Here is a 25,786-nt window from a genome sequence, read left to right as displayed (position 1 = left end):
TCTTGGACAGGATCATTACTGGTGACGAATCATGGATCCATCATTACATGCTGGAGAGTAAATGGCAGAGTATGGAATGTGGAATGGAAACATCCAAATTCGCCATGCAAGAAAAAGCTCGAGACCCAACCGTCTACAGGAAAACTGATGCTTATGGTTTTTTGGGCTGCACAAGGTCCAGTACTGGAACATTATGGGGAAAGAGGCACAACAATAAACAGTGTACATTACAGTGAGATGCTTACTGCCAGGTTAAAGCCTCAATTCAAAGCAAATGCTGAGGATTGCTGTCAAAAGGTGTTGTGTTGATGCGCAACAATGCCTGTCCACATACTACTGCCCACACTGCTTAAACACTCCAGAAACTCAAATTTGAAGTAGTGGATCATCCACCATATAGTCCCGACTGAGGAATACTGAGTTTGAAAATCAGAATATGCAAAGCTGGGACTGCAGATTGACAGTTAGACTGGACTGAGAGGGTGTGTGTGCTGTGTTGGGAAAGAGAACAAGAGAGGTCCCCGTGGGCTCTTGCTGTATCTGTATGCATCAGTTCAGATAAGTATCCCTGTCAGTAGCTAGTCCCACAGGCTGTTCCTTAAAAGCTGCATAAGCCATGGAATTCCACCCCCTCCCTCACAGTGGCCAAACTTTAAAAATTCCCTTCTCATGATGTGACCCTTTTCTTTCACAGCAAACCTCAAATTCTACTGATCCTTATCCCTCACCAACCTGATTCTACATAAAGGGACCTCAATGAAACATGTATCCCTATACTACCTGTGCTCCCTCTGCATGATCCTATTACTGGGCAGTCCCAACTTCTACCCCATATATCCCAAATTGAAACCATTGCCCACCAGTACCTGGAAGAGTGCTCAAGACACCACTCGAAAAATTATCGTATTTATTAACATCCTACACTTACCTCAGTGCACTACTCTCCTTCAGTACCTACCCTACCACCCAGTGAACCCTCTCATCAACCCCACATATCAGCCATACTCTGCCCTGCTGACCTTTAGCATCTACCACATCCTACTAGACTCCCTCCCTATGTCCTACAAAAACCATAACCTAAACACACCCAAAAGACTGTTGTCAATCTATCCACCAAAAATTTCAGTCCTTCAGAAGTTTGTAATATCCAGAGGCCTCACCTTCAGCCCCACACAATGCTGGACTGGTCAAAGACCTACTCTCCTTCTCCCAACCTGTACAGTGGAAATAGTTATTTGATGCTGATACCTCCAACCAAAGTAATCTAATCCCAACACTTAATCCCATTGCTGTGAGTTCATACCACCACCCTCTTTCCCATTTAGTCACCACCTGGTTACCTGCCAAAAATTCTTTTCCTCTAACTTTGTCTTGTCATCCTTCCTCAGGTGCTTTCCCAAGAATGCAAACCTCTCAATGGAAAAAAGAACAGCCATTCACAATCTCAGGTCAGACTCTGATTTCATCATTCTCCCTGCAGACAAACGCTCCACCTCTGTCACGCTGATCCACAGTGACCATCTGACAGAAAGCATCTGCATCTGACTGACTCCCCCACCTGCTGGCCCTTCCGTAGTTATTCCGTGCTAGAAGTTTAGAATTACCTCCAATCCCTACTCAGATGCTTAGGCCAATACCAGAATATTTCCCCTGAATCCATATCCCTTCCCACTCCCAATGACCCTCTTACATGTTTCCCAAAATCCATAAACCAGACAGTCTTGGTCTCCACTGCCATTGTAACTGGTTACTGCACTTCCACTGAAAGAATATCCACTCTTGTCAACCAAACCCCCAGCCAATTGCCTGTAGACTAGCTTCTGATATTAAAGATACGAACCGTATCTTTCATCGACACTTGGCCAACCCCACCCGATTACCACTTGGATCCCTGCTGTTGGTGCCACCTCCTTACACCAGCATCCCACCAAGCCCATGGTCTTGCTGTTATAGAAAACTGCCTCTCCCAACATCCTTCTGATCCAAACCCATTACCTCAGTCCTTAAATGTCTAACAATTACATTCTCGCACATAACTACTTCTCCTTTGACGGGAAGTTGTATAAAGATATCTGTGATAAGACCATGTGCACCCACATGGCATCCTTCCAATGTAACCTGTTTCTGCACCATCTGGAGGAAACCTTTCTAGCCTCCCAAAACCCTTTTTCTGGTTTGGATTCTTTGAGGGTATCTCCACGATCTGTATTGAGGGTCAAGATACCCTATCCTCATTCCTCCAAAGCCTCAATGTCTGCCTCCTTCTCCCATCTGCTCCACCTTAGCCCATCGTGCTATCTTCCTGAACATTGACCTCCACATCTCTGATGGCTTCGTCCATACCATACCATATCAACGCCATCAACCAAAACAGTACCTGCATTTTGACTGCTGTCACCTCTTCCACACCAAAAAAAAATCACTTTCATTCAGTCTGGTCACCCGTAGGTTGCATATCTGCAGCAATGAGAATTCTGTTTCCAGTTTGGCGATGGTCTCACAAAGGTCTTCACAGAGAGACACTAGGTTTCACAAAGGTGTTTGCAGAGAGACACTAAGTCTCACAAAGATCTCCACAGAGTGTCACTATCTCCCAACCCTAGTCTGTAAACAGATTTCCCATGCCACGTCGTGACACACTCGTTATCCTCCCACCACCCCCAAGAATCAGCTTCAAAGCGGTGTTCTCCTTGTCACCAGCTATCAGCCAGGACTGAAACAACTGAACCACGTCCTTCACTAGGTCTCTGATTATCTATCTATTGTCATGCCTGAAAATGAGGGACATCCTACTCGAGATCTTTCCAACCCCTACAAAAGTTGTATTTCATAGCCCATCCAATCTATGCAACATCTTGGTCCATCCCTATGCATCTGCCTCTGCCGCTCCCAACCGTTTTCCCCTGAGATTATATCCCTGTGGAAGATCCAGGAGCAAGACCTGTCCAACCCACCCACTCACCTACCCAGCACTTCTTACTACTGTCCTGTCATGGGTTTATCATATCCCAGGGCCACCTGTGAACACAGTTAGTCATATATCAGCTCTGGTGCAATTTCTGCACAGTATTTTATGTAGGTATGACCACCAACCAGCTGTCGACTAGAATGAATGCCCATCGCAAACTGTAACCAAGAGCAGAGTCAACCATCCAGTGGCAGAACATGCAGCTGAGCACAACATCCTCAAGTTCAATGACTGTTTTATAAACAGTGTCATTCAGATCAGCCCTCCAGCACCAGCTTTCCTGACTATGCAAATGGGCATCATCCTTATCCTCTGTTCTGTTACCCCCTTTTAATCCACTCTCCCATGTTATCATTGTGCGCTGCATGGATGCACCAGTATTGAGCGCTGCATGAATGTACTGGCACTGGTGCCCATATGTTGCATCCATGTCCTGTGCACCTGCTGCCTCTTCCTCCCTGCATTCCCATCTCACACATATTCTACATCCCTCCAAGCCAACAACCACCCTTCCCTAACCCTTCCTCCCACTCTCTGCCTCTTTTCTTCTCTCTCATACTCCACGTGACACAACCCTTCATCTCAGTCTACCTACCAAACTGCAGTCATGATATAGTGTATCTGGTCAACACAGTGTAGTAGTGCAGGTGTAGAGTGTGTGTGTGTGTGTGTGTGTGTGTGTGTGTGTGTGTGTGTGTACAGAGTGAGGCAGCTAAGTCATAACACCCGTTGTATCTCCCCAACCGTAATAGATACAAAGATGCTCTTTGGACAGCGAATTGCAGGGACAGGGCTCGAATACATCACATTTCATGTTTGTGCTATTTTTTTAATTACAGAGATATGAGACCATCTTTGTTTTTTTTTTTTTAATGTAGAACCCTATGTTAAATTTTAGCATAACATGATGGGCTTAAAAAGACGGCTTCAAATACGTGTATATCATAACATTTAGACGAATAGTTTTTGAGACACAGATATGTTCTCGTATCGTGTTTGTCCTTCAAAGTGGCATTGTCCAATGCGACCTTTCCTGTTGTGTAGAGTACATGGTAAACGTTGCAAGTCTGTCCTTACACAAACATAGCCATTTACCTGACAACAGTAATACATACTGCAATAATTTGTGCAAAAATTAACTGACGATGTCGCGCAAATATTATTCAGTTGTATGACAACTGTGATACCAAAATAGTAGACAACACACAGTATTAAAATACTACAAGATGTAAATACATTTTAAGTAACAGAAGTACAAATGTAAATGAGGAGGCTCTTATTGGTCACAATTATTTCGTACGCATTTGTTTTTTATTTGAAAATATTTACTGTTGATCACAATACGAAGCAAATACAAACAAAGATGCAAAATACATACTATACATGATACAAAACTTTACTGAAGAATGTGCTCAAAATGCTTCCCCTCTGCTGCAATGCACGTTTGTAGTTGCCGTTGGAATGATTTGTGAACGGCTGCGAGGGTGTCACTTGAGATATCAGCGCACGCTTCGATGATACGTTGCTTCATATCGTCTGGTGTAGTTGGTATTTGAGCATACACTTTATGTTTGATTGCTCCCCACAGTAAAAGATCAAGAGGGGTCAAATCTGGAGACCGGGCTGGCCACTTCACTTCAGCACGTTGTCCTATCCAATAATCTGGGAACTTTTCATTTAACAGCTCTGTAGCCCCACGGGAAGAGTGAGCAGGACAGCCGTCATGTTGGAACCACATGCACTGATACGTAGTTAGTGGTACCTCTTCCAGCAAAATGGGCAGAAAGTTTCGCAGGAACTGTGCATAGTTATTGCCATTTAGTATACCCAGAATAACGTACGGCCCCAAAATTGACACAGAATTCATCAACCGACCATGGCATAACAGCCCGGATAATTATAATGGACATGATATTTCCAGCCGTGAAAGTCTACATTTTAGTATCAAAATGACATTTCCCACACGTTAACACTCCACAGTTGCTGATGCTGTACCTGTCAAAGCCAATGAGGATTCTCTATTGACCAGTAATGCATATTATGCAAATTAACTTTACCGTGGTTGGTGAAAGTTGCTTCATCAGTAAAAAGCACCCGTTGAAAAAATGTCGGATCATCTTGTAGGCGCTGCAGAGCAAACCAGCAAAATTCCTGGCACTGTTCAAATTCCACACCAGAGAGTGCTTGATGTAATGAGAGGCGAAATGGGTGAAATCTATGCCAGTGCAATATGTGTAGAACACTTCTCTGACTTATACCTCATTCCGAGGCGATACGTCATGACAAAACAGTAAGGTCGTTATGCGCCAATGCTAGGACGCCCTCTTCATGTACCTCGCCAGTTACATTTTTCTGCCTTGTCCTCTGTATGGCATTCCGTGATCCCGATTCAAGTAGTTTTTTGCAAATACGTTCAAGAAGCTGGCGTGTACGATGCTCTCGATCAGGGTACAGCTCTCCATATCACGTTATTGCTCTACCAGCATTTCTTCTGCTTTCACCATACACTAGAAGCGTATTTAACTTTTCTTCATTGGCGTACATGCCTGCTCCAAGAAACTGTGACAGAAATGCGATGTCTCATTACTCCAGCAGCACATTTATACCCTTCTCTCCATCTTCCTCGTGCGTCACCTTGCGACATTATCAAGAAGCAGGAAAACAACGCCTTCACTGTTAAGGTCCTCAGTCGTCAACAGGAAATGTCGCATTTGACAATGCTGCTTCAAAGGACAAACACAATACGAGAACATATCTGTGTCTCAAAAGTTATTCGCCTAAATATTATGATACACACATATTTGAAACTATCTTTTTAAGCTCATCATGTTACGCTAAAATTTAACATAGGCTTCAATTAAAAAAAAAAAAAAAACGAAGATGGCCTCATATCTCTGTAATAAAAAATAGCACAAACAAGAAATGTGATGTATTCAAGTAGCCCCGGTCCCTGCAATTCAATGTCCAAACGGCATCTTTGTATCTATTACGGTTGGGGAGGTACAAGGGGTGTTATGACTTAGCTGCCTCACCCTGTATACTCTACATCAAAATGGGATTCACCTAGAAGTTAATGAAGTTTCATTCTTTTATGTGTGCCTGTTGACAACTCACCCCTTCCAGTATTCAGCAAGTTGTTTCCTTTACTCCTAAAAATTTTACGTACTGCCAGAACTGACCATACTATATTTAATGTTTATTGACATAGAAATAACATCATCATGACTTATTGCTTCATTTTGATACTTTAGAAGCTTCAGCAACACATTGGATGTATGTCAATTTAAATTTGAGAAAAATACACACACACACACACACACACACACACACACACACACACACACACAAAGAGAGAGAGAGAGAGAGAGAGAGAGAGAGAGAGAGAGAGAGAGATCTATTTGTAGGAATTTTTGTGTTGCTTATATTTTAAATTACTATGTAGGCTATTGAAAATTTAATGTTGTATGTGTATACTGATCTAGATTGAGATATGTAGATAGTACATGTGCATCTTGTGTTGTGGCTATGGACTTGTTTATTTTGTTGTAGTTACACAGTTCTGTGTAAAAGATATTCACTTGCAATCAGCAGGCATTCATATGTTTAAAGGTTTGGCAGACTCAGTATTATCATCTGAATGAAGTGCAGTTACATGATGCAAGCTTCTTCGAGATACAAGTAGCTCTGACAAATTGTCTGTGATTTTTAAAGACTTTTTTGCTAAGTTCTGAGCTTGCACTTTGACTTATCACATGGAGAGTGTGACAAGCACTGTTTGAAGCGTTTTCACATGACAGTGCGATTTTAAATTGCTTTGCAGCCATATTCTAAGAAATTTAGTTTCAGAAAATTTTTTAATTAATGAAACAATGGATATTCCATGATGGAGTAACAGCAATATCGAAAGGATAGATTGCTATTCACCATAGTTAAGTTAGCCGCAGATGGTCACAGTGTGTGAGTGTGTGTGTGTGGGGGGGGGGGGGGGGGGGGACTGCTAAAATGTTTAAGTTTTCAGATAAATTCCTTTCAAAATAGGAAAAACACACACACACACACACACACACACACACACACACACCTGGTCACTGGGGTCTGATTACAGATGTGTCCAGTGTGGTGGTGGGGAGAAAGTAGGAGGCTTGAGGTGAGGACAAAATAGGGTTGGTAGCTGCTATGCCAGGAGGTTGTGCTGTGCATTGTGGGTAGGTGGTGGGAGGTGGAAAAGACGAGGAGAGAAGTAGAGAAGGGGGAAAGACTAGGAGATGCGATGGTGGGATGGGTGTGTGTGTGTGTGTGTGTGTGTGTGTGTGTAGTGCTGGAGTGGAAGCAGGGTAGGGGATAGGTAGGTGGAGGACAGGGAATAACAAGGTTGAGGCCAGGGGGGTTACTAGAACAAAGGATACGTTATATGGAGAGTTCCAACCTGCACAGCCCAGAAAAGCTGGTGTTGTCAGGAAGACTGTAGATGGCGTAGGCTGTGAAGCAGTGATTAAAATGAAGCACTCTTTGTTGGGCAGCATATTCAGCAACTGACTGGTCCAACTGCCTCTTGGCCACAGTTTAGCAGTGGCCATTCATGTGGACTGACAGCTCGTTAGTTGTCATGCCCGAGTAGAAACTAGCACATTGGTTGCAGCTTAGATTGTTGATCACATCACTGCTTTTGTAGGTAGTTCTGACCGTGATGGAGTAGGAGGTGCCTGTGACAGGGCTGGAGTAGGTGGTAGTGGGAGCATGTATGGGACAGATTCTGCATGTATGTCTGTTGCAGCGGTTTGAGTCATGAGGCAAGGGGATGGGAGCAGGGGTGGAGTAGGGATGGACAAGGATATTGTGTAGGTTCAGTGGACATTGGAATAACACTGTGAGAGGGGTGGGTAGAATATTCTTCATTTCTGGGCACTGTGAGAGGTAGTCGAAACCTTCCTTACCTCCGAGAGCCCAAAGTCTTTACATGGTTTAGATTTATTGGTGTCATGTTTATAATCTAGACTGAGGACGAGGACATCCTGTTTGCATTCCTCCAGAACCTCAATTACCTTCTTCCCCATCCACTTTGCCTGCTCCTCCTCAACCCAACAAAACACCTTCCTCGACCTTGACCTCTACCTCAGAGATAGCTACATCAGCTACCGCTGACCATATCAAACCTGCCAATCACTAACAATACTTACACTTCGACAGCTGCCACCCTTTCCATACAAAGAAGACCCTTCTGTGCAGCTTAGCCGTCAGTATCAGTCACATCGGTGGTGATGAGCAGCCCTCTCCAAATATGCCAAGGATGTCACTGAAGCCATTACAGACTTGAATTATCCTTCAACCTTGTCCATAAACAGATCTTTCATGCCTTGTCCCTCGAGTCACCTAGCACCTCCCACATATCCACTGTCCACCTACAAATGTGCAATTCTCACATGACTCAGTATCACCCAGCACTGGAGAAACTGAATCACATTCTATGCCAGGGTTTCGAATACCTCTCATCGTGGCCTGAAATGAGGATTATTGTCCCAGCTATTTTCCACACCCCTCTCTCAGTGGTGTTCGACCACCCACCAAATGTGCACAATGTCCTTGTCCATCTGTACTCCACACCTGCTCCCATCCCCTTGCCACATGTCTCATATCCTTGCAATGGACTTAGATGCAGGACCTATCCCATACATCCTTCCACTACCACTTACTCCAGTTCTGTCGTAGGCATCTCCTACACCATCAAAGGCAGGGCTGCCTATGAAACAGCCATGTCATGTACAAACTAAGCTGCAACAAAATGCCATTTTCTAAGTGGGTATAACAAGCAACTAAGTTATCTGTCCGCATGAATTGCCACTGCCAAACTGTGGACAAGAGACAGCTTGACCACCCAGATGATGAATATGCTGCCTAACATGACGCGCTTCACTTAAATGACTGCTTCACAGTCTGTGCCATCTGGATTATTCATACCAACACCAGGTTTTCTGAATCGGGCAGGTAAGAACTCCCCGTACAACATATTCTTTGTTTCAATAGCCCGGTGCCCTCAACCTTTGCTAGACCCTGTCCTCCACCTATCTGCCCATTCCCTGCTCCTACTCCTGCATTACAAATGCTTTCCATCGCATTGTTGTAGCTATTATAGTTTTCCAACAATATTAGAGAAGAAAAGTTGCTACTCACCATATAGCAGAGATGCTGAGTTGCGATAGGCACAGTTGCGATAGGCACAACAAAAAAGATTCACACAATATTTGTTGTGCCTATCATGACTCAGCATCTCCACTATGTGGGGAGTAGCAACTTTCCTTCTCTAATATTGTTACATTCCATCCTGGATTTTCCATTATTATGATTTTCCCATTCTTTATTCCTCCCCTTCTCCCATCCCCCAGCACAGCTTTCTGACACTACACTTAGTAGCTCTATCCCATCCCCACCACATCCCTGAACACTCCAATAGGCAGCACAGCACCTTCCTCCACTGCTGCTATCCGTCCCCCCTCCTCACCCCACTCCTCCTCCTCCTCCTCCTCCTCCTCCTCCTCCTTACCCATATGATCAACAGCAGATTTCTGCTCATGTTAGATGCAGTCGCAGTCGGGTCCAGGTAGCTGGAGACAGTGGCCCTGTGTGTGTGAGCTGTGCTTGCGTATGTGTGTGTGTGTGTGTGTGTGTGTGTGTGTGTGTGTGTGTTTTGTATTTCTGAAGAAGTTCTTTGTCAAAAAGATTAATATTTTAGCAGTACTTTTCATTGTGCCTGTCTGGGAGTCAGTGCCTCATCTATGTGGTGAGTAGCAGTCTATTCATTCCATATTTTTTATTTCAGTAACCAAGACATGGCACGGGGTCAAATTGTTGTAGAAGTGGGGAAGAGGGTAAATTCATGTACACTGTCCTTTCTTTATTATTATTTTCTTAATTTTGTTGGAACCCGATAGTAACCACAGACATTAAATATCTACTGCAGATGCGACATCTATTTTATCTGCAGCTGTAATTAAAATTCTGATGCCATCTACAATTTTTCCTTAAATAAAGATATTTACATCATTATTGTAAAAAAGGATCAACACAGGTCCTAGGATGGAGCTCTGTGGTACTCGATACTTAATCAGAGATTTATTAGATAAATGTTCTGTTGTTTTAATGACATTGGCTTTGATTTCATCATGCATTAATTTTAACGTGACTGTTCAGGAAGGGGGGAAGATAGTACAGCAAATTTCAAAAACTATTAATTCCAAGTGAAATGTCATTGAAGATATTGTATATTTGTCTGTGAGTAACACAGATGACTTAATTATCAATTATTCTAATTCTGTAGCAAGTCCAATGATTATGATGATGGTATTATGTGTAAATAGTAATTTTAGTGTGCCCTACAATAGACTGCAATACATAAAAATTATACCTAGCTTTGTTGCCTGTTGTCGCATCTTGCTTAGTACGTTCATGTTGCAACAACTTTTAAAGGCTCATGAGAACAGTTAAATATGTATCAATTTGAAGCTACATATTAATAAATGTAATGTAATTGGATAGATAAAAACCAACTCACCAAGTGGTGGTAGAGAATACACATATAAAAAGGTTTACTTATGCAAGCTTTCTGAGCCAGTGGCTCGTTCTTCTGGCAGAAGGGTTGCAGGGGAAGATAGAGGGATGAAGGGAAAGGAGCTGGAGAGGTTTAGGAAGAGGGATAGAGTTCACAAAAGTCAACCAGAACTCTATTTCTGGGGAAATTTACTGGACGTGATGAGAAGGAAAGACTGATTTGTTAGAGCAAACAAAATTATAATACAGATATTGAGCAGTACATATAAGCTGAAGAATAATTTTACATCAGTACTTCCTTCTGTCCCCAGACCTAGAGTTCTGGATGACTTTTCCATACTATAACCCTCTTCCTAGGCCTCTCCATTTCCTTTCTCATCACCCCTCTTCCTTCCCCTCCAACACTTCTGCTGGGAGAAGGATCCACTGGCTCCGAAAGCTTGCATAAGTAAAATATTTTTTATATGTTATGTTCTCCTACTGCCACCTGGTGAGTAGATTTTTTACCTATCCAATTACATTGTATTGTCAAAAATTTATTCTCTCTCCCCCTCTGTGTGTGTGTGTGTGTGTGTGTGTGTGTGAGAGAGAGAGAGAGAGAGAGAGAGAGAGAGAGAGAGAGAGAGAGAGAGAGAGAGAGAGATTTTCTATTACAGTGTTCTGTTTCGTAGCTTTGAGCTCCTATTTTGATAGTCTCCTTATGATGTGTGCATTGTGGAGGAAATCAATGTGTAATTTCTTTTATGTGACCTGATGAATGACAATGAAAGACTGAAACAAGTGTTAGTATTTTCGATACCAAATTCAGGAGGAGACCAAACAAGCACAGTTCCTGTCACTGGCCATAGTGTACTTCATTTCGGTGTTGATGGTGTCCAAGTATCGTGACATACTGGAGCCGCCAGTCGCGCCACGGCCTCCCAGCCCGGGGCCAGGTCCAGTGCTGCGGAATGATGGTGGTTCCCACCACAGCAGCAGTCCTCCAGGTATGGTTGGCCACTGGTAGCAGTAAGAATCAAAAAGGCACAAACCTATATGTGCAGCTTTTGTGTGATCGTGTGACAAGGCAGCAACAGTGCAGTTCATAATTAATTACCAATGTAGCCTGTTTGAAAGCACTTAGCAGCACTTTGTTTTTACAATCATCAGTATCCTGCATAGTGCTACAATTTGCCTTATGCTTCCCACTTCCTTGTGCAGGAAAATCCATTTTTTAATGCAAAAGTCATATAGAAAAAAGTAATATCAGGCATCCGGTCTTTACAACAATTGGATTTGAAATCTGAGGTGCTTGTATCTGGCAGAAGAGAACGAATTGGAGGAAGTAGAGGAAGAATCCATGTAAATATGGCAAAACCCTGGTCGGGGAGGATGCAATAACAATTGATCGTTGGTATCAAAAGTTTCTTGTGGCAGTCATTGTTGATATATGGATTCATATTTTTTACACTTAGCTTGTTTGGACAAATGACACTCAAATACCTGAAACATAAAGAATTTTTCATCTTTTTGTATGGACATCAACCTGCTTCCATCTATGAAGTAGATTTTGTATGCTGCATTTATTAAGTGGAACTTTTGTTTATTGTGAGATAAACCAGTCTTTTGTAATCCCGAAACCAATGAGCAGTATTTTTTGTTGTTGTTGTTATTACTTTGTTTGCTATGGAAAACAGTGTGTTCCAGAATCCATTTAAAACTTGACTCCTAAAACACAGCACATTATCAGCCATGTTGCAGCATTTCACCGGCACTGTGTCTGGATAATTGCAAAGTTTTTGAGATTTTGTTAGGGAGACTGGACAGAACAACTTTCCACCCAGGTTACAGCTAGTTAAGAGTTATTCCCCTGATGTCTTACCATGCGTGGCAACTACCAAGATGTTCCTCAGCAGCATTCACTTTTTGCTGGGCAGTATAAACTTACCATTCACTGTACATTTACTGATTATAAAGTTACAAAATAAATATTTAAATATTTAGATGGTTGGTCACTTCTGCTTCAAAATTAAGTGGCTGCATTTCCTTACACCATGTCATGCTTATTGTTGATAATAGTTCATATTATTATTTACCAAGTGATTAGTTTAATCACAGTAAAATAATTTCCTAGAATACTGAATTTATTGATATCACAGTTCTCCTTTCATTTTGGGGTAAATCACGTTTTTACGTCATACTCTACAAAATGTTAATTCAGGTGCTATAATCCGTTCTTCCTAAGAATAAACCTGATGCAAACAAACACAAATGTGATGATTGCTCAGAAGCCATAGCACATGTACACTGGTGGTGTTATGCTCTTGGGTTTAGGTCCTACTTATGTATTAGATATCTTATTACTAAGTTACGTTAAATGAAACTTTAAGATATTCAAATGTATTAACAGCCATCAATGTTTTTCTCAATTGTGCTTTAACTACATAGTTTTTATTTCAAAAATCGTGTACAGTCACAGCCTCTGCAGCATTGTGCTCTGATTGTTGCGCTGTTAATGTGCAGTATTAAAATGGCTGAGGCTGCTTTCTGTTTCATAGTGAAACACACATGTGGAACACGGTTAAAAACTGCTGAGAAATAGGCTGTTCTTAATGTTTCTCATAAATTTATGGAGATAACCACCTTTGAAATTTTCCCATCGCTCTATATAATGCAGTTGATGAAAGGATCCATCTTAAATGCGTAGTGCAGTCGGTAGCATAACATAATTTGGTTCAAATCTCCTCACAATCATTTTTTTTCTCTCGATCAATTTGAAATACCTACATCTCATAATTATAAAATTCATCATCATTTTTTATGAATAATGCGTGTCTTCGTGTTTCTAATTACATATTGGATGTGAAAGTCCTGTTTCCATTTCAAATAAAAATTCTTAATTATCAATATTTTGTGAAACACTGTTCATAAAAGTTGTTTAACATAAGGAAACATAACAATTTAATTTTTAAGGCAAAAATTAAAAGTCAAATCCTCTTTATTTGGACTAGGTCAATTTTTTTATACCACAGAGGTAGATAAGTATTGGAGAAACATGAAAAACAATCATTTTCACAGCATCGTTGGTAAAGCAGATGCCAGACTGAGATTCATTAGAAGAATCCTAAGGAAATGCAATCCGAAAACAAAGGAAGTAGGTTACAGAACACTTGTTCGCCCACTGCTTGAATATTGCTCACCGGTGTGGGATCTGTACCAGATAGGGTTGATAGAAATAGAGAAGATCCAACGGAGAGCAGTGCGCTTCGTTACAGGATCGTTTAGTAATCGCAGTCCCATGTGAAATGGAAATCCAATGAGGTTCCAGCAAATGCAAGAGAACATGTAGTGCAATGTTTACATCAGGTTTATTCTTATGATGAACAGATTATAGTTCCAATTGATGATATTTATATGTTTTACATGTTACTGCCATTATTGTAGTCCTGTGATGCGTATGCCCATGCCTTAGAAACATAACTTTCCTTAACTCAGTTTTAGTTCCTGCCTCTTACATTGTCATGCCACTAGGTTCAGTCTTCATTTTAAAACAACTTGATTCAATAGCTCACAAGAGCCATACCCATGTACTTGATACATAACAGTTCACAATAGGTGGCAGTGCATGACTCCCTCTACATCCAATCACTACTGCAATTCATTAAAAGCACTAGACCCTGCCCTGTTGAGAGACAATGTGTTGCCCATACAGAAGCTTTCCAGAGAAGTGTAGACACTAACCAAATCAACAACCAAATATGTCAACCTGTTCAGGAAATAGTCTCATACTTCTAAGTAATATATTCATACTAAAGTTATTGCTTCTTTTTTGTTTTGCATATTTGTGAGAAAACTGTTGGGCCTTTTCAGTCCCCCTTCAGGAGAAATAGGCCACAATGTACATTAATAGAAAAAGGAAAAAAAATAAGAAAGCTGAATACAAAATTCTCTTCCAATCCATTCTGGAGTGTATTTTTGTCAATGTAGGACAATTATCAAGAACATGATGAGGTTAATAGGAAGGGTAAGTGGGGGGAGGTGGGGGGGCTGGAAGTGTAAATTTGAGTGTATATCACTTGCTCCAAGCTACACCTTGCATAGTGATTATGTCATAAATTTAGAGAAATTGGGACAGTCGCAGGGTCCTACCAACTTTACCATCTGTCTGCCTTAGGGACACTTAATATCCAGTTGTTACACATGCTCTGCTACATGACCCAAGATGCCCGAGTCCCTGCTACACTTACTGGCCATTAGGATCCTCCAATGCAGTGCAGTAGCCTTCAATTCTGAAGGTGGGAACTTGTTCTCAAGCATACCCTTGCATCTCACTATCCCATTACCTATGTTAAAAGACCCCTCCTTTTCTTCTTCTTCTTCCTTTTTTTTTTTAATGGTAGAAATTTTTTTGGTTTACTCAATTACTTACCATTTACAGTCCTTTCCTATTATTATTATTTTCACTTGGTTCTGTAAACAACACACTGAAAAGTGATTATTTTTTACCGTCTTGTTCTTCTTAGCTTCCCCAAAACTTCTGTCATTTTGGACCTGTCATCTTTTATGTGCCCGTACATCTCTGTATTGTGGACTTACTTCGGTTACTTGTTTGGATGTGCACTTATGAGAGTCAGTCTTGTTTCCATTTGTTGTCTGTGTACTTTCCAGGGAGTCAACAATAACTTCCTTGAGATGCTTCTGCCTGCTATTGTACTTCAATTTTTTAGGTCATGTTTGTAATATAGAAGTATCTCTTTGCTAATCATAAATTTGAATATAATAGAGGGAAACATTCCACGTGGGAAAACTATATCTAAAAACAAAGATGATGTGACTTACCAAACGAAAGTGCTGGCACGTCGATACACACACAAACAAACACAAATATACACACAAAATTCTAGCTTTCGCAACCAGCGGTTGCTTTGTCATGAAAGAGGGAAGAGGGAAGGAGAGGGAAAGATGAAAGGATGTGGATTTTAAGGGAGAGGGTAAGGAGTCATTCCAATCCCGGAAGCGGAAAGACTTACCTTAGGGGGAAAAAAGGACAGGTATACACTCGCACACACACCCATATATCCTGTTGCTGTGTGGTCTCTGTGTAAGTACTTGAAGTGTTGAACCTGAGTGATGTTGCCATAGTCTTGTCTTGAAGGATTTTTAGTCTGTGTATTTGGAGTCAATGTACTGTGTCTTCTCATAAGATATTTAGAGACCAGTTTTGACAATGATGTCAAGAAGCTTCTGTGACGGGGTGTCTGACTTCAGTGGTAATCCAGGTGGTTATTGTTAAGTCATAAAAAAAGGCAAGACATAATAGCTCTGTTATTCTTTGTTCCTAAATTTATTCCATGGATTTCTATTTGCTATAGTCTGACGACCTTGTCTGGTACCAGACTGAAGGGGAGTGGAAATAAGAAATTACCAGTTGAGTCTTAGGCCTTTTTAAATCTATAAATATGACCACTGTGTAGATCAGTTTGCAGTGGTGTAATATCATTTTGAGGTACCAGATATGTTCTGCACAAGATTAGCCTTGTTCAAAGCCCATTAGGTATCACTTGGTTTCCAATCTGTGTATTGCTGTAATCTGGCAATGAGGCCACAAAAGTGCGTTTTGTAGGTAACTGGTAGAAGAGTAATGCCTTGGTAATTGTTTTGTCCATATTATCATCTTTTTTTGATTAGAAGGTGAACCAGAGCAGTTTTGCAGTCTGTAAGTATAACTTCGCTCTCCCGTGAATTCATTGTGATTACTTGTTGTTTGTCAGTCATGTGTTTGCTCCAGCCTTGAATACCTCAGCAATTACACCATTGTCCCTCAGACTGCCTTTGTTTGTGGGATGTAATATGTTGAAACGTGTTGGTGGAACTGAATCTTCGTACAGGCTGGATTTATCAGATTTCAGTTTTTCTGTAAGAGGTTCAAAGTTGTTTAATTTCCCAAAGTAGTACTTCAGGTTATCGGAATTAGCCTTTGTCTTTGTCTTGAGTGTTCTATCTGAATGACGGAAGAAAATACTGAGTGGTTTGTAGTTTATTAGTTCTTCCTTTCATGTTCTTTAGGAATTTTGTTTCTTGTTGTTTTTGAAGTCATTGTTCATTTCTTTTAGTCCACTGAAGCTGAACATGCATCTGATTTATCTAATTTTGTTGTATGTTTTTTTCTGTATTTCTAAAAAGTTCCGCCTATGACCTAGTCTTCGATGGCCATTCCAATTTTCCCAGGCTTGGATGCAGAATTCTAGGGCTGTTCACATTCTTGGGTCTGCTACCTGTGTTTACAAATTTAGGGTAGTATGTTGACTTTCTTTGCTGATTATTGAATGGTCTTGAAAATTGCATTCTGTATTTGTGCACAGAGTATATAAATTACTACACATTTCTTTTCAGGGCTCTGGATTGATGTGTGGTTTTTATGTTTCTGATATTTTTCTGATTAGATCGAAATAGATTTTTATTTGTGAGAGATGGTATTCAAATCCTACATACTAAGACATTCAGGATTTCTGCAGATAACTTACTAGTAATTGCTACATTGTCAATATGGTATTCACCTATTTGTTAAAAAATGACTGCTATGTAGTCATTTTCCATAGGGGTTATATAAAGTGTGTGGAAATGATCCTCCCTCTTTCTTCTTCCCCTTTCCTCCCAGTTTCTTACTGCACAGTTAATTCCACCATTCATTTCTCTTCATCTTTAATTCATTTTTACTACTCACTTTGTCCTTTCTGTCATTGCTAAACTAAATGTGATAATTTCTTATCAGTGTACTATATTTGACATGCTCCTCTTTCTGATGCATTGTCCTTCACGTCATCACCTCTCCTTGTTGTCACAACAGGTGAGCCCCTCTTAATCTTCTGTCTGAATGATCTGCCTCCCATTTCCAATCATCCACAACCAAACTCCTTTTCCTCCTTGAAGAAGGAACATAGTAAATTCTGAAAGTTAGGATTAGTAACAGGAGTTTTGCCTCCCAAAGTCTCCTTGCAATTTTAACAGAAAATAAAATTTCAGTCCTTAGTTCATTCTTATCAGTATTATTTTTACTTTGAACATTGTCAGAGCTATGTGTCCATCTTCTTGAGGAAGAAGCTTATCACACCACTGCGGTAGAACTGCCGTCAGCTAGAGGTCCATTTTCAGTCAGCACCTATCACATTATGACTAGAATGAGAGCTTCTAACTCCTATTTTTTTCATATTTTAACCACTTATGATATAAGACATATCTCTTTCCCTAATGTATACCGGGTGTGCTGAGAGGAATGGTTATTATTTAGGGGCTGTAAAATACATACCTTAAGAACTATGAGCAGTTGTTCCATAGAAGATGTACATTTCACTGTAGCAAAGATGAAAAAGTGCTCTTAGATCTTGAGGTATTCATTTTAGAGCCCATGTTTACTAGACGTTTTTTGCTTTGAATAATCGTTCCTGTTATACTCTTTAATATTGACCATTCCTCCTGGGAGACTGTGTATAATGTTGATATTATAATGCTACCCTGTGGTTCCTGCAGTGTGAAGTCTCAGTAACACCATGTGAAATAATTTTATGATCATATTATCTCTTCAATAACCTACTTTTTTGTATGGACTACTTTTGCTTCTCCCACCCTTCAGGGCTTGAAACGAATCCAGCCGCCTGCTAAGAAGGGTGTGTGCTCGTGCGAACCACACCTTTTAGTTTTTTCTAGTAGTATCCCTGTGCTAAGATCCAGAACCCTCCTAACACTTTCTTCCAGCCCTGCAAGGCTGACATACATCATCTAATGAATAAGTAAGCATCAGTGGTACATGCAAGACATAACAGATAATTAGGCTATCTAATTGGAGACCTTTTATTCGTAATCTTATTTTTAGAATGATTGTCCTGCAGTAGTTTAGTAGCAGCATATATCCAGAATTAGTAAGCTCACTCAGCTCTTATTAGTAGTTAAAAAATATTTTTTTAAATTCTCTTCAATCAAACTTTCTTAAATATACTAATACACTACTGGGAAAAAAGTGCACCCTTCTGGAGGTCTGCAAATGGCCTTGCTGCATTGGTAACACTGGTTCCTGTCAGATCACTGAAGTTAAGCACCGTTGGGCTTCGGTAGCACTTGGATGAGTCACTGACCAGGGACTTAGCGAGCACTTGGATGAGTCACTGTCTGGGTTCACGGAGTGCTGTTGGCAAGCAGTTTGCACTCTGTGCTTGTGAAGCCAATTGAGTACTACTTGATTGAGAAGTAGTGGCTCCAATCATGTGGCAAAACTGATAACTGCTGGGAGAGCAGCGTACTCAATACATGCCCCTTGTAATCGACTCCTCCCTCACATCTCTTATCGATTGTCACTGACTTCAAAATAAACTCTTTCAATAATCTTTGAGAGGAGTAAGATTTACAGTAAACTTTTTTACTTATCTTTTTTTCTCGTAGTTGGCTCCAGTTCTTCATGTCTAGGGTCTTGCAGCTGTAATTTTTGACATTATAGGTGCTCATGGTTCCAATTGGTGTAATAACCACTGTAAAATTGCCTGTTTTTATGTTGATTCTTGTTCTTCCACATTTTTCTATGTCACACCGTCTTTACAATTTCTACTTCAAAACCGAAAATTACGTTGTTATCGCCAAACATAAAAACATGTCCAATCACATCCGAGACGTGTCTGCTACAACCTTTCTGCTGTACTAACAATATTCCAAAGAGTTTACAAATTTTCTTGACAAATGACTTTCTATTAATCTATACTATGAGGGCTATCCACAAAGTACATTACGTTTTGGAATTAAAAATAAATAAAGTATTGGAATTTTTTTTTATTATATACAGATGAAAGCCACACTTAAATACTACTTTTCTACATAGTTGCCATTTAAATTAAGGCACTTATCGTAGCGATGGATGAGCTTGGAAATTCCTTCATCGTAAAATTCGGCTGCCTGCGCCTTCAACCACATGGTTACCTCTTCTTGAAGCTGTGCGTCGTCATCAAAACACTGCAAAGCCAACCACTTCTTCATTGCTGGGAATAAGTGGAAGTCGCTCGGTGCCAGGTCGGGACTGTACGGCGGATGAGGAAACAACTCCCACTTAAAAGATTTGAGAACTTCACGAATGGCATTTGCCATTTGGGCCCGGGCGTTGTCGTGAATCAGCAAGATCTTTGAGCCCAACTTTCCCCTGCGCTTGTTTTGTATTGCTCTTCTGAGGTTGTGCAGAGTTTAGCAATACCTTTGAGGGTTTATTGTAGTGCCTCTTTCCAGGAAATCCACAAAAATCACACCTTTTCTGTCCCAAAAGACAGTCGCCATCACCTTCCTTGCTGACATTGTCTGCATGCATTTCTTGGGTTTTTGGAGGGAATTTGTGTGCCCCCACTGCATTGACTGCAATTGTGTCTCGCAGTTCACATGCTTAACCCATGTTTCGTCACCAGTAATGATGCGATCGAGTAATGAGTCACCATCTTTCTCGTAAGCTGATTCACGACAACACCCGGGCCCATACGGCAAATCCCACTCGTGAAGTTCTCGAATCTTTTAAGTGGGAGTTGTTTCCTCATCCACCGTACAGTCCCGACCTGGCACTGAGTGACTTCCACTTATTCCCAGCAATGAAGAAGTGGTTGGCTATGCAGTGTTTTGATGATGACACACAGCTTCAAGAAGAGGTAACCACATGGTTGAAGGTGCAGGCGGCCAAATTTTACGACGAAGGAATTTCCAAGCTCGTCCATCGCTACGATAAGTGCCTTAATTTAAATGGCAGCTATGTAGGAAAAAGTGTGGCTTTCATCTGTATATAATAAAAAAGTTTTCCAATACTTTATTTATTTTAAATTCCAAAACGTAATGTACTTTGTGGATAGCCCTCGTATTATTTAATAAATGAATGCAGAAATAAAATTATTAAGTTTCATCAGATTGTGCAATTAATAATAGTAATTTTAAGTGTGCTAGATATTTTGTAATTTCAGATGTTTGTAAAAGAAATGTAATTTTAACTGTACATACAGAGCTAGTACATATCGATTGTAACAACAAAAATAAAGTATGTGATCGGAGGCTTTCCGGCGTATGTAATGTTTCCAGGGCTCTCCGGTGTCCAGCTGGATGCGATCGTTGAAGTCTCACGATATTTCGGTGAATAAACTTTCCGCCATCATCAGGTGGTTCTTATGGAATCGTCTTTCTGCTCATTGTCAGTGTCATTTATGTCCGTCAGTCGGGCTATGATTCTCTGCACCGACGGTCCGATTGCGGCCGCAGTCATTCCGATTGCGAGCGCCGATGCTTCGATTGTGGCCGCCGACAATCCATTTTTGTGCACCACCCCAGGTCCGCTCTGTTCCCGGTGTCACGCTGGGTGGTGGAAGATACACCACCCGGCACGACGCCTGGCATGGCATGGACCTGGTTGGCGCCCACAAATGGATTGTCGGTGGCCGCAGACGAAGTGTTGACACTCACAATCAGAGTGTTGGCGGCCACAATCGGACTTTCGGTGCAGAGAATCGAAGCCCGGCTGACGCACATAAATAACACTAACAATGAGCAGACAGACCATTCCATCAGAACTACCTGATGATGGTGGAAAGGTTATTCACCAAAATATCATGGGACTTTAATAATCACATCTGGCAGAACTCCTGAGAGCCCTGGAAATGAAAATAAAGTAATTTCTTTTTATACATTTTTCCTGAAATATAATACATCGTGTACAAAGTCACATGAAATTGTTTTCGAAAAACAGCTGAGATAATATTAACCTGTTTAAAAAGTAGAAAGTATTTTTGGTATTGGTAACTTCTGTTGGAGAAAAGTAATTGTAGAGGAGGGTGTCCCTTTACACCCTCCACATCTACATCCAGTGAGCCTGTCCACAGAGCAGCAGAGGAAGATACGGCAGTCAGCTAGTATCTTTGGGCCTTATGAGGCCTGTTCTCTCTCTCTCTCTCTCACACACACACACACACACACACACACACACACACACACACACACACACACACAGAGAGAGAGAGAGAGAGAGAGAGAGAGAGAGAGAGAGAGAGAGAGAGTGTCAGTTTCAGAGGTTTCCAATTCACTCAGTATTTATTGTTGTAACAGCGCATATGGACTACATGAAATGATTACGTTTACAGATCAATAGCATGAGTGGTTTTGAGGTGCCACGTATCAAACGATGCTGAAACACCCATATTAGTATGTGGTGTAGACTTCATAGGTAGCAATGCAGGTGCTAACTCTGGCATCCAGTCGATCTTAGAGGTGGCAAATACTTTATCGGGATATGTTATGCGACACCTGCTAGACCTGTTCACCTGGTTCTGTAAGAGTTGTTGGTTGATGAGTCCATGAGTTTTCTCCTCCCATCATAGCCCACGTGTGCTTCATTGGAGATAAGTCTGGAGGTTGGGTTGACCAGGGAAGTTTCTGAATGTCTTGCAAAACCTATTGAGTTTCATGGGCAGTGTGTGGACGAGCAATATCCTGTTGGAACACCACGTCACCTTCATGTTGCAAGAATGTCAGAAGAATGGGTCTAACAACATTCTGTGCGTACCGATTGTCGATTAGTGTTCCCTCGAGAAACAGCAAAGGTGAACGAGAGTTGGAACTTACAACACTCTAGATCATCAGGCCTGGAATGGCGCCGGTATTCCTTGAATGAATGCACTCTACAAGACAGCACTCACCAGGTGTATGTCATGGATGTGCGAGCTAACATCCCAGAGATGTTCGGGCTCACATGTGGTTCCTCTTCGTCGAAATGTCTTGCTCAAACTCATCTAGGGGTTGCACCACATGTGTTGCATTGCATGCCCTAAATTAGACACTTCTAACTCTTATGTTAAATTGTCTGGCTGATGGCAAGTTTGCGAAACTGTATGAAACCAAGTTAATAATATTGGGAACTAAATTAATGACCCATAAATGATTTAGGCCACACAGTTGCGATTTGGTTGGAATAATATTTGTTCAGAAAGCACTCTAATAACGAAAGTGGTCATATTTAGAGTTACTGTTACACTCGAGCGCATATCCATTTTACACAGTCCCATCATTCACAGTCTCGTCGTGAATTAAAAGTCCAATACTCCACCTTGTTATCTACACAAAAAGTTAAGAGTTCACACCAGGTGTGCGGCTGCTCACTGCTCAAGAGACTAAGTCCTGCAATACCACACAACGTAAAATTTTCTGGGTCTGTTCACTTTCTAGCTACCTAAAGACCAACTTTCCGCTTTCATGTCTCAATTCCAACTGTCCCTTTGGTGTCTAGACCACAACTGAACTGTTCACTTTTGTGTCTGCACCATCACTGTACCCTTTGGTATTTAGACCAGAACTGTCCACTTTCGCATCTGCACCCACACTGTCCACTTTGGTGTCTCCAGCTGAACAGTCCACTTTCGCACCTGCACCAGCACTGTCCACATTGATGTCTCCAGCCGAACTGTTCCTCCGCCCGCCTCCGACCACCCCCACCGTGTGCTGAACAGCGTTGCTCAATCGACTAGGGCAGTTCCTTTTCCTGAAGCTGTCCGTCTGCTTAGGCACAGCGTATTCTACGTTATTTTACATTTTAACATATTTAAATAATTGAAGCTTGACCACTTTCACATTCTAAATAATACTCCACCTTGTTATCTTTCACACCAGGCGCACGGCTGCTCACCATTCAGAGACTGAGTACCGCGATACCACACAACGCAAATTTTTCTAAGTCGCTTCACTTCCTAGCTGCCTAAAGACAGACTGTCCACTTTTGTGTCTCAATCCGAACTGTACCCTTTGGTGCCTCCAGCCCAACTGTCCACTTCCGCACCTGCACCAGCACTGTCCCTCTGCCCATCCCCCGCCGCGTTTCCCGCACGCCAAATATCCTCGCTAGGGCAGTTCCCTTTCCTGGAGCCGTCTATCTGATTGGCTACAGCTTATTCTACACTATTGTACATTTTAACATATTTAAATAATCAAAGCTTGACAACTTTCATGTTCTAAGTAAAGTAACAATAATATCTACTACATAATAAACGTTAAATTCTTTCAAATAAAACCAATACAGTTTCCTTCTTAGCTTTGAGTGCCACAGCCAGTAGCACCAATGTGCTTTCTCATAAATAAATAAAGAACAAAAGTAACTATTATGCACTAAACTTTATAACAAATATTCTATTACCTAATGATTCAATAAGATGTCATGCTGTCATTGTTCAATGTGTTTTGTGTGGAGGAAATGATGATCTGGTACTTAACTGAAATTACTGGTAATTTAAATTCACTATATCTTTTAAACAAAGAAAGTCATAGAGTTGATATTTACAGCATTTGTCATTTTCATGATGTGCTTCTATATGAAATGTCGATCATTAAGATCGACCAAAGCGTTCAGATTTTAGCATTCAGGTTTTTGTTACATAAATTGTTTATTTCACTTTAACAGTAAGTCCTGAACTATTATAGATATGATCAGTATTCAAGTATTGTTGGGATCACCACGAAAATTTATGAAGGATGGTAGATTAAAATTACTGTGGCCTCATTCTCTGTATTGCTACAGAATTAAATAGTTTCCATTAATGTTTCCGTTTATGGCTGATCTTAAGTCCGCCATATTTAATACTGCTACGTCTCCCTGGCCACAGACGCCTTCTACTGGGTTTCCCTGTGACCTAGATTCTTGTCTGTCTCGCTCACACACTACAGCACTTAGGGCTCATTCAGCACAACAGACATCTGTGAATTTCCCCATGCCATGGCGAATCTGCACTCTTTGTGGCACATGGTCCTGGATGACAGGGTTTGTTTCACAATTCCTGACTCTTTCGGCCATATACTTAAATGAGAGTGAAATGCTCGTTAACTCACATGTGCAAACAGTCTTCAATTACATGCAGGCAGAATCTTCTTTTATCGCTGAAAATTGCAGTGCGCCATTCCATTTCTAAGCAATTCCCTGATGGCACCAATCAAGCCATGCACATCATTGCTGTGGTGTGAGTGGATGACAGGTTAGAGGTGTGCATTCCTGTAGTCCCACTGCTAACAACCGGTTCGTGACAGTTCATGTTGACACATCTAGTGTCACAAGATTTCTTATATGTACTATGTTAGATGTACATTCTGCCCCTTCTGCTGTTACATCCTGGTGGGCGTCTGTGCTGCATGGTCATCCGGAATCTCATCCATGAGTGTGAGAATATTGCTGTGACTGCTTATACTAGTATTGTTGCACAACTGACACAGCACATCCAGCTTGTGCAGTAATTCTCCGAAAGGACCATCCTGCTACTCAGAAGGCCAGAATGTAACCTGTCTCAGACTCACCAGTTGGCTGCACGAAGCATGCCTGGCTGTTAGTGTGATTGCCTGCTTGCTTCACACTTTTGTATCACACCAAGCCTTCTGGCTGTGGGCATTCCCTGTTCAAGGGTAGACACAGATGGTGCTCTGGTAGCTATGTCTGTAAGCTGTCTGTTGGTCAATGATGCTAAAGCCATTATCAGCACGTCTATTAGCCCTCAAGTAGCAAATGCCATCATCAAATAAAAATTGACTTTATCTTTCCAGGTGAATTTTTTTTTCCCCACCAGGAGAGTAGTTTTGGCGAAAAAGTAGAACAGCTGAACCCAGTAATATGTTTGAGCCCTGCACTAATAGATTGGTCCTGTTGCCTTTCTCTTTTTCTTTTTTGTGAAATAAATCCATCAGTGAGTTATTTGGGGACATAAATTAAATGTGAAAATTGAGTGATGGTGCCATTTCCTGTTTTTCACATACATTTAGTACTCCCAGGAAAGAAATACAAAATTTTAATTTATTAGTCTTATGCATGTCCATTGACCCATGGGACTATACATTTGGAATTTTTTAATCAGACCTTTAGGCATTAAGTTTCTGTAGGTTCTCAGAACCTATCATACCATCTCATCTTCTGTTTATAACTGAAGTTCCTTGCTCACTTCTGTCTGTACATGTGAGCTAATCTCAGGATCTACTGTAGGTATTCTGATTTGGTTTTGACTAGCAGATAGATTGAGTCTCAAGGAAGGTTTGTGTGTATAATTTACATATATTTTGTGGAAATTGGCAGAACTATGGTGATTTACAGTTCGCTGCTGCTGTGAGAATGATGGTATTGCCATTTAATGGTACAGCCACTGCGACGCCACACAGCACTGAAGCTTTAGCAGAATATGGGTCGGGTCTGGTAGTCTAGCGCGTGCCTGACAACTAAAAGTCACAGGACTGAATCTCAGTCAGACCACGGATTTTTCACTGTATTCCAACCTA

At 41.2% G+C, this 25,786-nt stretch overlaps 1 protein-coding gene across 1 annotated transcript in view; it reads left to right on the top strand.

Annotated features, from left to right (window-relative positions):
- Positions 1-25,786, top strand: part of LOC124622011 (neurobeachin) — a 1,442,121-nt gene that overhangs the window by 576,888 nt on the left and 839,447 nt on the right. Inside the window, exon 26 of the mRNA XM_047147563.1 lies at positions 11,319-11,496. Within this exon, the coding sequence (XP_047003519.1) occupies positions 11,319-11,496 (178 nt within the window). The remainder of the gene's footprint in view (positions 1-11,318; positions 11,497-25,786) is intronic.

Source organism: Schistocerca americana, chromosome 7, assembly GCF_021461395.2.
Source record: "Schistocerca americana isolate TAMUIC-IGC-003095 chromosome 7, iqSchAmer2.1, whole genome shotgun sequence".
NCBI classification, from domain to species: Eukaryota; Metazoa; Arthropoda; class Insecta; order Orthoptera; family Acrididae; genus Schistocerca; species Schistocerca americana.
The sequence above is the reverse complement of the archived record's forward strand: the minus strand, read 5'-3'. Positions and strand labels throughout refer to the sequence as shown.